This window comes from Triturus cristatus, chromosome 3_2, assembly GCF_964204655.1.
Source record: "Triturus cristatus chromosome 3_2, aTriCri1.1, whole genome shotgun sequence".
NCBI classification, from domain to species: domain Eukaryota; kingdom Metazoa; phylum Chordata; class Amphibia; order Caudata; family Salamandridae; genus Triturus; species Triturus cristatus.
This window is the reverse complement of record NC_140584.1, coordinates 1,103,980,128-1,103,996,959: the sequence shown is the minus strand read 5'-3', so window position 1 is coordinate 1,103,996,959 and position 16,832 is coordinate 1,103,980,128. Positions and strand designations below refer to the sequence as shown.

Sequence of the window (16,832 nt, the reverse complement as noted above, 5' to 3'; positions counted from 1 at the left end):
TGCCCACAGCCAACCTGAACCTGAGATCCTGTGGACAAGTTTAAAAACATCGCTTTGATAGGATGAAGAAAAGAAGTGCGCACGCATCTGCTTATGTACTGCCCGGCACAGTCTTATGTGTGTTTTTTAACTGAATCTACTTTACTCTAGGAGGCAGAGAGAGAGAGAGAGAGAGAGAGAGAGAGAGAGCGAGAGAAAGAGAGAGTGCGAGAGAGCGAGAGAGAGAGAGAGAGAGAGAGAGAGAGAGAGAGAGAGAGAGGGAGAGAGAGAGAGAGAGAGAGAGAGAGAGAGAGAGAGAGAGAGAAAGAGAGAGTGCGAGAGAGCGAGAGAGAGAGAGAGAGAGAGGGGGGGGGAGAGAGAGAGGGAGAGAAGGAGAGAGAGGGAGAGAGAGAGAGAGAGAGAGAGAGAGAGAGGGAGAGAGAGAAGGAGAGAGAGGGAGAGAGAGAAGGAGAGAGAGGGAGAGAGAGAGAGAGAGAGAGAGAGAGAGAAAGAGAGAGAGCGAGAGAAAGAGAGAGTGCGAGAGAGCGAGAGAGAGAGAGAGAGGGGGGGGGGAGAGAGAGGGAGAGAAGGAGAGAGAGGGAGAGAGAGAGAGAGAGAGAGAGAGAGAGAGAGAGGGAGAGGACAATGTTAGTACAGTTGTTTTTCTTTGCTCACATGAAAGATTACATCATTAATAGCTTTTGAGTAGGTTTTTGAATAGAACCTGTTGCACATGTAAACGTTTCATCCATAACAAGCACAAAGGCGCTTTCTAAAACATGGACATCTCAATCAGTACCAATGTGTGTTAAAAAGCCCAGAATCTAAATAACTATTTGATGGTACCATATAATTTCCTATTGGTCAGATAATGTGCCACACACTTTGGCTTTTCTTGCCACATACGTTCTGTCAACCCTTCTGATATATTGATGGTGTAATGCGGCATAATTCCAGTGGCCAATCTATGAAGATATTTATAGGCAGCGCGCACTAACATAACACCTAGAAATGGGTCCATGATGCTACCTAGGCGCCAGCACCAACTATAATTCACAATCTAGCACCTATTAACTAATAAGCTTGTAATTCCACGAGGAGGTAAAAGTTTAAATACATCCCCAGGAGATAAAAGACTGTACATTGTAGCTCTCCAAATATAACCGTCCCTTAGATGAATATTTTACTTCAGGGAAATTACAAATACGCCTTATAATAACGGGGATATGCGGCAGTTGGTGATACATCAGAAAAATATATATTTCTGATGAAAAAGGATGATTTGGCAAATGGAATACGCAGTTCATACTTATTGAAGCATGTAAATATCAAGGGTACAGCATCTCTTGGACGCACGCGCTAGAAACCAAGAGCTTACACTACCCCTGGAACTCTATTCCTTTTAATTATTGTAATTTAGACATAAATAGGTCAAGTATCAATGTCAGGTTTCATTAATAGAATGGCTTTTTTTAATGTATTGGTGCTTTGTATAGCAGGATTATTTGGAGTAGGCAATTTTTTGAGGGAGAGGAGAGTTTTTAACCTCACTAGTAGATGCAACAGATAAGTAAAATGATAGCAATAGGCAGTAATAGCAGTAGTAACTGACCTGCAGAGTTGACACAGGTAGGTGCATGGCAAAATGCAGGTTATACATAACAAAACTTGGAAACAGAGCCCGTGCTGAAAGAGTCATAGAATACAGACAATATTACACAGGAGGAGGAGAAGGATTGTGGCTGGAATGAAGGAAGGGCGTAGGAGGAGCCACGACTTCTAAAACTGAAAACATACACAAAAAAACACATTTTCAACATACAAATTTTTTTTTTATGGTCAATAAATGTGAAGACATAAATTCGATTTTTCTAATTGTTGCCCGATTCCGAATGGCTCGGGCCTTCCACACATTGCACCAGTGTCTTCTTTGAAACCCCTAGATTTAGCGGGGTTTAGTACAAGTATGACATGTGTGTGACTGTGCTCTATTAGTGCTGGCATGCCCTGTTAGATACAGTGGGCTTAATTCACAAGCCAAGATTTATTTTACTTTGTTATTCAGATAAAACTAAAAGGCTATGCATGGAAATTTAAAACTCTGTTAGATTTGCAGTTAAGGAGCCTCCTTCCAGAGTCATTAAATGTCTTCCCCACCAAATACTTTTTCATGTGCTACTTACACACACCTTATAATGAAACATGCAACATTAATTAGTTGTGCACATCCAGTTGGTCTATTTTATGCATAAGATCTCTGGGTGTACCTGTAGGTAATTCTACAATTGAACAGAATTTTCTGTATGGGAATAATTATCAATGAAATACTCGCTAACAATTTAGTTCAACAAGAACAAAAAAGCAAAAATACACCATAAAATATTCCTAATAAAAGTATAAAAGTCTTTTTATTGTCTGTAGAGATCATCAAGCTAGGTAAAAATAAGACATCATAATCAAATCTAAAACCTAAAAGTCCAACAACATAAACGCTAAATTAATCCTTTATTATATGTTCCGTCTATTCACAGCCATGCGACATATCAACCTCCTTCCATTCAAACTGCCTACTCAAAAACATACCTCACACAAATGGTTACTTTATCCAAAGATCATTCATAGAAACGTATCTAAGTAGTTGGAAAATTAACAATTAATTTATGGAAAATATGGGTTATACACAAAACACTGTTTAACGTTTTGTCTCATTCTGTAAGCTAACATAGACTTCATCAGAACAAATATATCCCTATGTGCATACAGTCAGAGGCTTTCAGCATAATGTGGTAGGTTTACAGTCCGACCGCCGTATTAGGATGACTGCAGTCGGAGTTAAACCTGCGGGGGGTTCCGGCGTGGTTCGGACAGCCTCAAGTAACCCGTCGGTGCGTCAGAAAGACAGCGTAATCCCTTAATGATGGCGATTCGTCATCGGAATTATGATGTCGGTTTCTAACAGCCATTCCATGTCGCCTTTCCGACATGGAAAGGCTGTCGGAAAAAGTAATTGCAGGTCCCTAGCAGTGGGGCCTTGGGGGCACCTATGGTGCCCTCCTAAGCATCTGTGCACTGTGTGGTGCCTGCTAAATGGTGCAGGTATTTTCACAAACATCCATTTTTCAATGGAAGCTTATGCTACGGGCCTGTTCCGCCCACCGCACAAGCTTCCTTTGGGCGGTCGCACCATAATCATGCAGTCGGAACCGCCGACCAAAGGTTGGGCAGTTCCAAACTGCAATGTCCGCCCATCATCGTAATCAGGCCCTCAGTGTGTTTGCATTATTCTTTTAAAGTCTGCGTTTTTTCCTCACAAGAAACATATCATTCTTCGTTTAATAAACTCCTTCTTTACACCCCCAGAAAACAAGTGGGAGGGGGCTCTGTTTCATTTTATTGCCTTTAGCAGGAGTACTTTCCAATAAGTTCTAAGGGTAGAGAATGTCAATCCAAAGTTTTGCAGTGCCCACAAGTGTCTAACTTTGCATGTGTTCATATCATTGTGCAGGGCCACACTCTCCCGTACAATGTCCATCCCACCTCCTGCTCCTGATCATGGCTTACTAATGTATTGTAATGTAATGTAATGTAATGTAAGGTACACTTATATAGCGCTACTGTCACCCCAAGGGTATTCTGGCGCTTAGATTACCAATCAGCCATCAACTAATGCAGAAAACCCTGCCGACTCTTGATGGGCTAGCCTGAATTCAGTGGATTGTCACAATAAGATCCTGAATTGTGATTTTTAATTATTCATTTAGATGACCAATTCACTTTAAGGGTTATAATATGGGCTGCCCAGGCCCTAAAGGTTGTTTTTAATTCTGGGCTTGTCTAATGAGTGGTATTTCATGAGTAGGGGATTTGTTGTTGTCTAAACTGACGGTCTCTCTGTGCAGGTCTGAGCCTCGCCTGCCCTAGTGCTTGGAGCAGATACTGTTCTTAATTAAGAGTCAGAAATGCTTCGTTTTCATTATCAAAGGAAACTGGTGCAAGGGAGACAATGTGATTTACACAGGATGCTTAATGTGTTGAAATAGGACAGACATGATTAGAACCCTGGTCTCCTAGCAACATATCCAATAAGGTAGTCAATAAACCATATCTCTACCCTGACAACACAGTTAAGAGGAAATATATATGCATAAAGGATAATGTGTACATACAGGAGCAAGAGTGTGTAATCACAGTGATTACAGTAAGTATGGTGTCAATGAGAAGGTGTAAACACAGGAATGACACTGTATTATCACACTAAAGACAGTGAGTGAGCGTGGCAATGGCACTGTGTCAACATAGCAACATCATTGTCATAGCATAGTGAGAACAGTGAGCGGAGGCGGTAATGAGACCGCGTCATCGCAGTGGAAACGCGCTAATGATAATGTGCAGGCAGCAATTATGTAGGAGCGCTGAGGGTGACAGTGAGAGACCAGTGTAGTGATGCTGTTCAAACGGGTGAATGTAGAAGCATCATCGTAAGAAGGGTCCGCGAGCGTTACAGAGATAAACAGAAAACACGGTGATGATGTAACCCATCACAAAAAAGTCTGTAATGATCAGGTAAACTGAAAAGGCAAAGGCAAGATATATGTGTGAGAGAGAGAGTGAGAGAGAGAGAGTGAGTGTGAGTGTGAATGTATGTGTGTGTGTGTGTCAGCGAGCCAGAGAACCTTGTATATCCTTTGTTTTGATCTCTGTTTATCAGTCAACCAAAGTGTGTGAGTGGGGGGGGGGGGTTGGATGCAATGGCCTTTGAACGTGGACAGCATTCCCTAATGCGCCGCCTATATCCGGGTTCATGTCACCCTCCGCTCACACTACATTGCCACGTATTCCTCATAACTTATTTTGAGCCCTTCTCCCTTCAAACCTGTTGTGTGATTTTAAATATTTCCCTCCGCCTCCATTTGTAATCATTTGATAAACCATTCTGTGTCCTTGCTCCGGTACATTTTGCATTTCGGGACACATTGCCCTTCTTTGTACCAAGGTCATCTTGCTCAAACAAGAAATGTATTATTAAATATTATTCAATTACAAACATAAGACATTAGCAACATTGGAATAATTGAGGGCTAGAGAGGGAAATCATAATGATGAGGTATAAGTATTTGACTGGGTCCCCTCCTCGACACCCCCTGCAGGACCCCCACGAGTCCCAGGAAGGTCGACACATATTCCAATCTGTGCTTGGTCACAAGAGCTGCCTGCCAGTGCTACACTACAGCACAAAACAGCCTTCATGGTGTACTGACAGTTTGCATAGCTCCTGACAAAAGAATAAGGCCCTGGAGGGCTTAATAAATGGCCACAGCTCCTGAGCGCAACATGTGTCAGCTGATAAACCATGGAACGCAACAAGAAAAGCAAAAGAGTAAATCTGTGGATGCTAGTTTGAAAACCCTAATAAAGAGAACACTGAAAAGAAAGTAAACTACAGAAAAGAGTCAGATGGAAAGTGTCTCTTCATTAATCCTAAAACAACATATTTTATTGTTCACAGTTGAATGTTTTAAAACAGATAAACAAAACAATGGAAAGAAAGAGGCAATAATAAATAAACTACACAAAGGCCAATGGCCAGGCTGCTGCCAGGACACAGAATGTGAAAAATGTGTACCAACCCACGTCAGAATATAAACTTGGGCTCACTGGTTGGCATTTATTCCAGTATACTACGCTTCAAAAGAGTCACTTACAAGTTAGTGTTACACAAAACAGGGAGAATATGAATTTAGAACTACAGAACATTCACAATGTATGTCTCTACTGACAAAACGATAGGACTTTTCACAGCCTGATAAGAGTCTGCAGCTCATGAGCGAGACACGTGTCGGCTGATGAATTGTGAACTGTAACAAGAACAGAACAATGACTGCGTAGACCAAAACAATAAACATGTGTCTCTTAATCATGATGGACTTCTTACAGAGCCCAGTGAAAAGAAAGTAAACTACATAAAACAGCCAGCTGAAAAATATACAATAATTTTTGTAAAGCAATATTTTGATTTTCTCAGTGCGTGTTGTGAAACAGATATGTAAGGTATGTGTGCCAAGGCAAAGAAGGAAACAAAAGTGCGGACTCCTCCACAAATGGCTCCAGGCTGCAAGCTTCAGTCTCTTGAAAATCACAAGTGTTGCTGACTTAACCAACAGGTAAAAACGACTGAAATATCGTAGAGACGCGCGGCAACAATGCACACACATGTCAAATGCAACAATAAGAGACCAGATAGGCACTTTAAATACACCCCATGCATCAGCGCGTCCGCATACATCCAGCCATCGCCCCCAACAGGCAGCAGTTAATGCACACGCGGCTGCCAACCCCCTCTGTGCTGCCAGCGGCAGAGCAGACGGACGCGGCGAGCGCCGGGCTGGGGATGGCCGGAACTGAAGCCTTTTCTCGCCAGAAGGAAGCCTTGCTCCGTGTAAACGCTTTCTGGCAGCGAGTGCTGCTTGAAGCAGGTGCGGCCGGCTGGGGGCGAAGGAGGTGTCATCCCATCCCCCCTCATCATGTGTTCCGTTATTCTGGAGAGCTGGTGGTCCATGGACAGAGGCTGCGCTGCTGAGGGGAGAGATGCTGCGCGTGTTTCTGGGAGTGTCGGTGCGTGGCTGTAACTCGGGGTTGGGAGTGTGGCTGAAGGTGGAGAGAAACAGCAAATGATGGACGTGTGTCTGTTACTTCGAACTGATGACAAGCAATCACCACCCTCAGAGCCACCCATCGTCTGCCTGGAAACATCTGCACAACTAGAGATGGAGCGCGAGGGCGTGCCAAGCAAACAACAGCAGAGACAGCTAGACGGGCCCACCACACACCGGCGAGGCATTGCTACTAGTACAACCAGGCACTGACAGCAGTCAGCGATTAGGGGCACTGCATCTTGCAAGTACAACTAGAGGCCAGCAGCGCCCACCACACACTGGCAAGGCATGCCCCCGGCAGAGACAGACGGCACCGTGGTAGTGCTCAGTGAGATCAACCATGGACTACCAGCCCCTCCCGAACACTGCCAGTGTGCCCCAACAACCATAGCCAGAGGCAGATGTGCCCACCACACACTGGCAAGGCATGCCCCCCAGCAGAGACAGACGGTACCGTGGTAGTACTCAGTGAGATCAACCATGGACTCTCCCCTGGAAACTGACCATGTCAACCAGACTCTGTACAGCCAGAAACTACCGGTCCCTACAAAGCACTGCCAGTGTGTCCCACCAACCAAAGTCAGAGACAGTTACGAGTGCCCACCAAACACCGGCGAGGCATTTCTACTAGTACAAGCAGGCACTGACAGCAGTCAGCGATTAGGGGCACTGCATCTTGCAAGTACAACTAGAGGCCAGCAGCGCCCACCACACACTGGCAAGGCATGCCCCCCAGCAGAGACAGACGGTACCGTGGTAGTGCTCAGTGAGATCAACCATGGACTCTCCCCTGGAAACCGACAGTGTCAACCAGTCACTCTCCGGCTAGGAACTACAGCTTCTACCAAACACTGCCAGTGTGCCCCAACAACCATAGCCAGAGGCAGCTAGACGTGCCCACCAAAGTCCAGCTAGACATTTCTACTTGTACAACCAGACACTGAGGGTAGTCAGCGATTAGGGACACTGCATCTTGCAAGTACAACTAGAGACCTGCATGTCCCATCAAACACTGCCAACATAAGCCAACAAGCAAAGCCAGAAACAGCTAGACGTGCCCACCAAACACCGGCAAGGCATTTCTACTAGAACAAGCAGACACTGACAGCAGTCAGCGATTAGGGACACTGCATCTTGCAAGTACAACTAGAGGCCTGCAGTGCCCACCAAACACTGGCAAGGCATGCCCACCAGAAGACAGACAGTACCATGGTAGTACTCGATAATATCAAACAAGCATTCTCCCCTGCACAGCTAGAGACTGGTCAGGCCAACCAAACACTGTCCAGCTAAAAAGTGCTAGTTCCTACCAAACACTGCCAACATATGCCAACTAGCAAAGCCAGTGACAGCTAGACGTGCCCACCAAAGACAGGCAAGGCATCTCTACCAGGACAGCCAGACACTGCATTAGAGACAATGCATTTTTCAAGGCAACTAGAGACTAGCAGACCCCACCAAAACACTGCCAAGATCTCCTAAGCAAAGCCAGGGACAGCTAGATGGGAAACTAGCGGTGAAGACATGGCGATAGGACTTAAAAGCCCCACAAAATACCTACAAGTAAAGGAAGAGACCTGCAAGATTCTGAAAAGCCATACGTGCCACCCAAAAGACCTACAAAAAAATGAAAAGACCCAGAAGACTTCGAAAAGACTACCATGCCTCCCAAGGACCTACAAGTACGGCGAAAGACATTTAATAGTACAAAAAACCTATACACGTACGAAAAGCTATAAAAGCCGCCTATCAGAAACTACAAGACCGATAAAAGAACTACATACAGGTTTTTCAGGCACTAAAGAACTACATGTCAAACAAATTTCACACCTTCGATCACCCTCAAAAAACCCAAAATGGTGCTCTTCACCAAAGTCCACCTAAACAGTCTGAACATGGTTTAGTCGCGAGTTTCCCAGATTTAGGTGCAGGGGGCTTGGGTGTGGAGGGGCGGGGAGGGGGAGATTTCCGATTCTAGATGTTATTCCAGCACTTAGATCCAGGGGTTACAAGTTATTTCCTCTTAAATGGGGAATAAATCACAGGACAAGAAATACATGGGCAGAAACAATGGGGTTTTCCACATTTTGGGAAAATTACATGTCCAAATACACATCTATGCACCACCAGCTTGGAACAGGTGGTAACTGGATGCAAGGGCTTTCTTTTTACCCATGGTATGGGTGGTGAGGGTTGGAGGAGAGTTGGGTTGGAGCATTTGCCGCTCCCCATTGTGCTGAAGCAGGGTGGGTGGCGGCCGTGTGCAGCAGATGCCCACAACGCCTGCCACTCCGCATCCAGGTCTGGCATTCTCAGATTCAATAACCTGGGGATCGGAATCACCACACCCTAGGATCCCAAAACGGGCACTAATAATGTTGTCATTTTATTATCATCACACAACAGGGCCCCAGGACTGGAGCTGCTGGGATGGCTCCATGTTCATGTCCAATCTTCCTAGAGAATCTGCTGGCTTGGTTGGGTGGCTTCAGAAGCAGGACATGACCCTCTAGGTAGCATTTGGGGGTAGGGGGGCGCCAGATAGTCGGTCAACTATGCTGGCCTGTGGCGGTAAGGTCATGATTGGTGAGCAGTAAATTTAAGGTCCTTAGAGGGCGGCGCCATCCTTGAATGGGGTCGCCCAAGGGGGAGGGACAAGTGGTCTCTCCTAGAACTCTAGGGGCAGTTACAGCCGGTTGGCTGGATGGGTGCGGGGGAGGGGGGAGTCACGCTTTCCCTAGGCTGGTTGGCCACCCCGCACGTGCACAATGGCGCCAGTAAACGGCGCAGAACTGCAAGGGTCCCTTATGTAGATAATATACAGAGTGTACGGGGGTAACCGGTGGGGGGAAGTACCCTCACAGTGAACGGGCCCTCTGCGCATGCGCACTCCGGTTGGAGGGCGGGCATAATTTGATAAGGATCTGACGCCAGTTATTGACCTTGCCGAAGGCTCAAATAGATACGCAGAAAATTAACTGCTATTATGGTTATTGATGATGATTTGTTTAGATTCGGATAGGAAACACCTTGTACTAGAGATATGTTAAGGTTAGCCATCTGACATCTGTGCTTATCAATGTAATCAATGGAATGCAATGTTTCACCTCGTATTTTGTAAATATTGTATATATTAATTATGTTTTAAGTTTTATGTTAATAAATACGGCCGGGGTTTTTTACGACCCCCACATCCAAAACTCTTCTCATGTCATTATCTGGGTTGATAAGGGAGGAGGGGGTGTGGGTAGTACCTGGCCATCCAGGTCTGGCATTCTCTGATCCAATAACCTGGGGACCGGAATCACCAGGCTACTCAGAATAACACGGAGCAGAACCCCTTCCCCCCCCAACCCTGGGATCCCAAAACGGGCCACTCACAATGCTGTCATTTTATTGTCATCACACAACAGGGCCCCAGGACTGGAGCTGCTGGGATGGCTCCATGAGGGCCTCTCAGGCTACCTATGCCACCTGATTGGCTGATGGGGACAGGTGATGTCAGTTCCTGCACGAGCTCTGGCATTCCACTCCTGGGCTGCCTGGACTGGTCTCTAGGCTAGGGAGGGCTTTGGGGTGTAATTGAAGGGTTAAAGAGGGTGTCCTCGCCATTTAGAAAGTGGAATTAAAAAACTGGGGGGGGGGGGGTCTTTCAGAGGGCGTGGCCCGTGTAATTTAGGGCGTGGCTTAAAAACACAGTAAGCTAAAAATCTGTGCTTCTGTCATTGCATCCAGGCCAGCTGTATAATACGACAAGTAACATTACACCTACAACAAGCCAGCGCTGTTGTTTTTGACAATGCTTGTTAGTTTCCTAATATAAATAAGAAACAACTGTGGCTTCCTTGTATAGAACATTGAAAATGTTTCAGTTTTGAAATGCTGAGGCCGTGAAAGAACTAGAACGAGTCTCACTGAAGTCACATCGAGGGCGGCGTAGGTGGCGCTGCAGCAGAGTTCAGTGTTTTTTCTACCCCGGGGTGATGGCAAGCCTGTGGAGCCTGATCGGGACCGGTCTCAGCACCTGCTTTTTAGAACTGCCGGTGCTGAGCACCGGCAGGACCCGGCCCACTCAAAGCTCTGCGAACAATAGTGCAGTATGGGAGACATTTTACTCGTTTTAGGGTTGGTATTCGTGGTGCAGCCTTTCTCAACCCTTGGTGACTTGTCTTCATCACCTCGACATATATCTAAGGGCTGACTGCCAAGCGCGACCATCCGGAAGCGCGCCCTTAGGACCCGGCTCCCCCCGCCCGTGCGACACACCCCCTTTTCGGTGGCTTTGCCAGCAGCCGATTGGCTGCCGGGCAGCGGTTGTTCTTCCGGGGCAAAGCAACGTTGGGCGAGCGCACACTTCCGGTCAGGATGGGTGGAGGTGGGGCGTAGGGGCTATTTAGGCCCGGTTCTCGCCTCCACTCATCCTCTCTTACTGCGAAGACGACGACGACTCCGAATCTCCCACCCACCCGTCCCTTAAATTTAGGGCTTCATCTGGTTAGTTGTGGTGAGGGGGTTGCGGAATAGAGGTCACAGGGTTGTAATTGAAGACAACGGGAGGCCTGTTGGCATACTCCTGAACCCAGCATTGAGGGGAGAGATGGTAAGCTCTCCGCAGGGAGAATGGGGACACCGGCTGTTGGGGAGGCAAGGGCGACAGGTCACACGAGCCTCCTTGAACAGCCTGGTGGCGAGGGGTGGGCCCCCGGTAATACACGGACAAGGATCTAGGGTTTGGGGGCTCACCACTCATGGACGCAGGTGGGTTGCGCATTGCGTGGTTCTCAAACTGCGGGGACGCGAGCCTGGAGGCCCCCTTGGTGCTGGAGGGTACTCTGGTATAGATGAATATTTAGGTTGTGAAGTATGAACACGAAGTTGAAATACATGTGGTGTTAAATTCATAACCTTAAATTGTCAAATGTTATTTGATTGTCATGTTTGTGAATAATTATTGTATTAAACATGGCCTGTTTTTCCCACATCAGGAGTGAGGTTCCTTTGTGGGTACTTTGGGGGAGCAGGGGCGAGATGGGGGGTGTCCGGGTCCTATGGAGTCACATCCCATATAAGACCACTTACAGCAGCGACACGACCTGGTCTGTCTTGGACATGCACCTACCTCGCATTCAGGTTCCTGCTTGCTTTTGGACCGGGCCGGGCCTCCAGGGGTAGGGTAAGGCCACTGCCTTAGGCGCTACCACTCGCTGGTGCCAAATAACAAGGCGAGGACACGAAATGGGCGTTTTGTTAGCAGTCAGTGAGCACTGGAAACTCAAGCACAGTTTTAGACTGAAGCACCCTCTATCCTCGCCCTATTCTTGTGTTTACATGTCATGTTGTATCCTTACGCTCCGAAGAATTGTATGCAAACCTGTAAGAAATCCCACAAACGGCGCCTTGAAGCTGCCTCTTTCGCACTATACTAAGAAAATGAACATAAAGAAATGAAGGGTCAGTGGTTGGAATGCGCGCATTGGGTGAAGGGGAATTCTCTTGAACCGTAACCCCCCGCTTGGTGAAACGAGCTTCGGAGTGTGTGAGATCGTTGGAAGGGTGCAGTCTGTATCACAGAATGTATAAGATTTACGACACGGCTGTCGAATTCTCGGCAGCACGGGTGGTTTTAATTGCAATTAGGTGTCGGGGGACGAGTAAAATATGGATTTTCGATTTGGGAAATGGGTAAACGTAGCCATAAATGGTGCCGTTGTCTGCAGTACGACGCAGCGGCACATTATGCATTAGAAGTGTAGTGGTTTCGATGTTCTATCGCAACTCTTTGGAACAAAAGTTCTGGAACTTTTAGGGAAGTTTTTCTTTTCTGTGAAAAGTGCCTGTATTCGCTTCTAGCAGGATACTGAATTTGATTAGCATGTATAAGCGTGCAGACGCCGTGACTACCCAGAGAGCTCCGCTTCCCTGCAGGTTGCCATCTCTGGTGCCCGGTTACACTCTCTGATTACTGAAAGGCAGCTTTTATGTCCGTCCTGGGCACCTTTCTCAGAGTCCACCGGGGACGGGGGAAAGACGCCCGTCAGAGGAGGCAGTGAGCGAAGGTAGTGCCCACCAGCAGTCGCAGGGCCAGACCCAAAACGCTGTCAGGGACCCCCTTCCAAACACACATGGAGCGCCCACCGGGCACTGCTAGTCCGCCTACTCAGCACAGTAGGAGACGCGCAGTGTAAGCTGACAATGCAAGGACACCCCCAGAGCAAACAGGGAATGAACGCGCCCATCACAGAATGCCATCTTTTGAAGGGCAGTGCCAGAGCATGCCCTTATGCAAAGAGAGGCGAGCAATCCCAAATAAACACTGCCAGGGCGTCTACCCAGCATAGGCAGAGACGTACAGTCCAACCAGGCGCTGCCATGGCATATGACCCACACACATACCTAAAAAGTGCGCCCACCTGTGGAATGGCACTGCCTACAGCACGGGCAGACAGGGCAGTGTCCACCCATCACCACAAGGGCATAAGCAAAGACGGGCGGGCAGTGCAAACCAAACTCTGCCAGGGCATCGCCATCAGTAATGAGGGCACCCAACAAGCCGGGAGGGCATCTCCCCTGCACAGCGAGCCAGGCTCAGAGGGCATTTCCTGCAGGGCACCCCGTTAAGTACTGACAGAGACAGCCAGTGCCAGCCGAAAAATGTGCGGGCTTTTCCGCAGTATGACCAGTGTCAACGCGTGCCAACGAGCCCTACAAGTCACCGGCTCTGCCACCGACAGGTACTGCACAGCGAACACAACAAGGATGCCCACGAGCTCAGCCTGAGACGCACGGTGCCCACCACACACCACCCAGGTATTCCCAATCCCCCCCTGCCCCTCTGATGTCTCGTCACCCCGCCCTCCAGCTACCATGCAGACACAAACGCCAAGACAGTGCCCATTGAAAACACTGGCAGGCTTGTCTCCCAACACAGAGGCAGTGCCAAGAAACGCTATCAAGGCGCCTCACCCAAGCCCATGCTGAAACATACTGGCAGTGCCCAGCAAGCACCGTCATCCTCATCCACCTACTTCAGTACGGCCAGGGGCAGACAGCGCCTACCAGACCCTACAAGGCGCTCCAAAACCAACTCTAATAGCCCCCCTGAGCTCAGCCAGGTACCAACCATGCCCACCAGACCCTACCAGGGAATCTCTTCCAAACCAACTGTAACATGGCATGCAGCTGCACTGCGCTGCGACCACCACTCCCCCCCCCCGCCCCTCTCCCTCCACACACACCCCGCAGCGCAGCCAGGTACAGACAGTGCCCATGGGGCCCTAACAGGGATTCTCTCTCCAGACCACGTCTCCTCCATGGCATCACCCTTCACCCAGTGCAGCCAGGTACAGACAGTGCCTCCGGGACCCTACAAGGGAATCTCTCTCAAACCAAGTCTAATGGGGCACCAGCTTCAGCGCGGCCAGGGACAGCCAGTGCTCACCAGACCCCATCAGGGGATAACTGCCAACACAGTGTCAGGAACCGCCAAACACTTCCATCAGGACCACCCCTCCTCCCCAGCCAGATGCCCCGCGCAGCCAGGCGCAGTCAGTGCCCAGCACTGTCAGGGTGTCTCTTCCAGCCCCGTAGAGGCAGGGTGCCCCCCCCCCCCCCCCCCAGGGCAGTTCGTGCGTCGCTCTGGTTGCATGTCACAGCCCTCCCTGCTCTGCAACAGTTTGCAGCGCCTCCCGCAGCGCCGCGATGGCATGCTCCCGCGCCTCCAGGTGCACGCACCCCGCCCCCTCCCGCGCTGCAGTGCACGCCCCGCCGGCTCACCTGGCCCTGACGAGGTCGCCATGTCCTGCCCCGGCGGGCTCCTGCCCGTCTCTGCCCTGCTCAGGTATCCCGGCCCCCAGAGCTCACATCCGCGCAGATCTCAGAGCGCAGGCGGCTGCATGGCTCTGCTCGGGCGCTTCCCTCGGCTGCCTCTGCTAGCTCCTCCGGTGGGAGGGAGGAGGAGGCCTCCGTCGGGCTGGGGAAGTGTGAATGAGCGGGCGCGGGCAGGGCGCAGGGAGAGAGCGCAGGAGGACTGTAGAGTATACACCGTGAGAGGCTCTCTCTCCCAACCTGTGTGTGAGATACACACGGCAGACTGCAGGGTACACCGTGAGATGCTCTCTCTTCCAGCCTGTGTGTGAGACACACACGCAGACTGCAGGGTGCAACCGCGAGACTCTCTCTCCCAGCCTGTGTGCGAGACACACACGGCAGACTGCAGGGTACACCGTGAGATGCTCTCTCTTCCAACCTGTGTGTGAGACACACACGCAGTCTGCAGGGTGCAACCGTGAGACTCTCTCTCCCAGCCTGTGTGCTAGACACACACGGCAGACTGCAGGGTACACCGTGAGATGCTCTCTCTTCCAGCCTGTGTGTGAGACACACAAGCAGACTGCAGGGTGCAACCGTGAGAGACTCTCTCTCACAGCCTGTGAGTAAGAAACACACGCAGACTGCAGGGTACACCGTGAGATGCTCTCTCTTCCAGCCTGTGTGTGAGACCAGGCGCGCAACACCCATTGGACTCACAGGGCTTCAGCCCCCCCCCCCCCCCCCCGTCGTGTGTGGCAGCCCGGGATGAGACACCTTCCCGGGCAAAAAAGCAGCCGCACCCGAGCACTTCACAGGTCTTTAAAAGACCATTTGCATGTTAATGAGGCCTTGCTGTTGTTTCACCCCTTCTAAGAGCCCCTGTAGCTCCACTCTGCCTATTGCTTAAAGTTCAGCCCCCCCCCCCCCCGAAATGTTTGCTCAGCCCCCCCCCGAAATTTGGCTCTAGTTGCGCCTCTGTGTGAGACACACAAGCAGACTGTAGGGTGCAACCGTGAGACTCTCTCTCCCAGCCTGTGTGCTAGACACACACGGCAGACTGCAGGGTACACCGTGAGATGCTCTCTCTTCCAGCCTGTGTGTGAGACACACGCGCAGACTGCAGGGTATACACCAGGAGAGACTCTCTCTCCCAGCCTGTGTGTGATACACACACGCAGACTGCAAGGTACACCGTGAGAGACTCTCTCTCCCAGCCTGTATGTGAGACACACGGCAGGCTGCAGGGTACACCGTGAGATGCTCTCTCTCACAGCCTGTGAGTAAGAAACACACGCAGACTGCAGGGTACACCGTGAGATGCTCTCTCTTCCAGCCTGTGTGCGAGACACACGCAGACTGCAGGGTGCAACCGTGAGAGACTCTCACTCCCAGCCTGTGTGTGAGACACACACGGCAGACTGCAGGGTACACCGTGAGATGCTCTCTCTTCCAGCCTGTGTGTGAGACACACACGCAGACTGCAGGGTGCAACCGTGAGAGACTCTCTCTCCCAGCCTGTGTGTGAGACACACACGGCAGACTGCAGGGTACACCGTGAGATGCTCTCTCTCCCAGCCTGTGTGTGAGATACACACGGCAGACTGCAGGGTACACCGTGAGATGCTCTCTCTTCCAGCCTGTGTGTGAGACACACACGCAGACTGCAGGGTGCAACCGTGAGAGACTCTCTCTCCCAGCCTGTGACACACACACAGACTGCAGAGTATACACCGTGAGAGACTCTCTCTCCCAGCCTGTGTGTGAGACACACAAGCAGACTGTAGGGTATGCTGTGAGAGACTCTCTCCCCCAGCTTGTGTGTGAGAGACACACGCAGGAAGACTGCGAGGTACACAGCGAGAGCTTCTCTCCCCTAGCCTGTGTGTGAGAGACACCCGCAGGCAGACTGCCGGGTACACCGTGTCACTGCATGTCTAAGAAGGGAACCGCGTGAGACACGCACGCATCCTGCAGGGTACTCAGTGAGAGACTCTCTCTCTCCACATGTATTATGAAAGGCACCGTGTGAGAAACACACGAACGCACCCTCCAGGGAACAACTTGAGAGACTCTCTCCTCCCAGGTCTATGAATGGCACTGTGCGAGACACGCATGCAGGCACCCTGCAGGGTACTCCACGAGAGACTCTCTCTTTCTACATGTCTATGAAGGGCATCGTGTGAGATACGGACGCACGCAGAGTATCCGTGAGAGCCCCCTCTCTCTGCGTGTCTATGAAGGGCACCGTGTGAGAAACACGCACGCATCCTGCAGGGTATACACCGTGGGAGACTCTCTCTTCTTGCCTGCGAAGGACGCCGAGTGAGAAACATACAGGCACACACCCTGCAGGATACACAGTGAGAGACTCTCTCCCTCTCTGATGAAGGG

The 16,832-nt window shown here is 49.9% G+C and overlaps 1 protein-coding gene across 1 annotated transcript in view; it reads right to left on the bottom strand.

Moving 5' to 3' along the window:
• PITPNM3 (PITPNM family member 3) overlaps positions 1-14,559 on the bottom strand; it is a 1,847,214-nt gene extending 1,832,655 nt beyond the window's left edge. Inside the window, exon 1 of the mRNA XM_085649907.1 lies at positions 14,406-14,559. Within this exon, the coding sequence (XP_085506033.1) occupies positions 14,406-14,427 (22 nt within the window). The 5' untranslated portion in view covers positions 14,428-14,559. The remainder of the gene's footprint in view (positions 1-14,405) is intronic.
• Between the last annotated feature and the right edge of the window lie 2,273 nt (positions 14,560-16,832).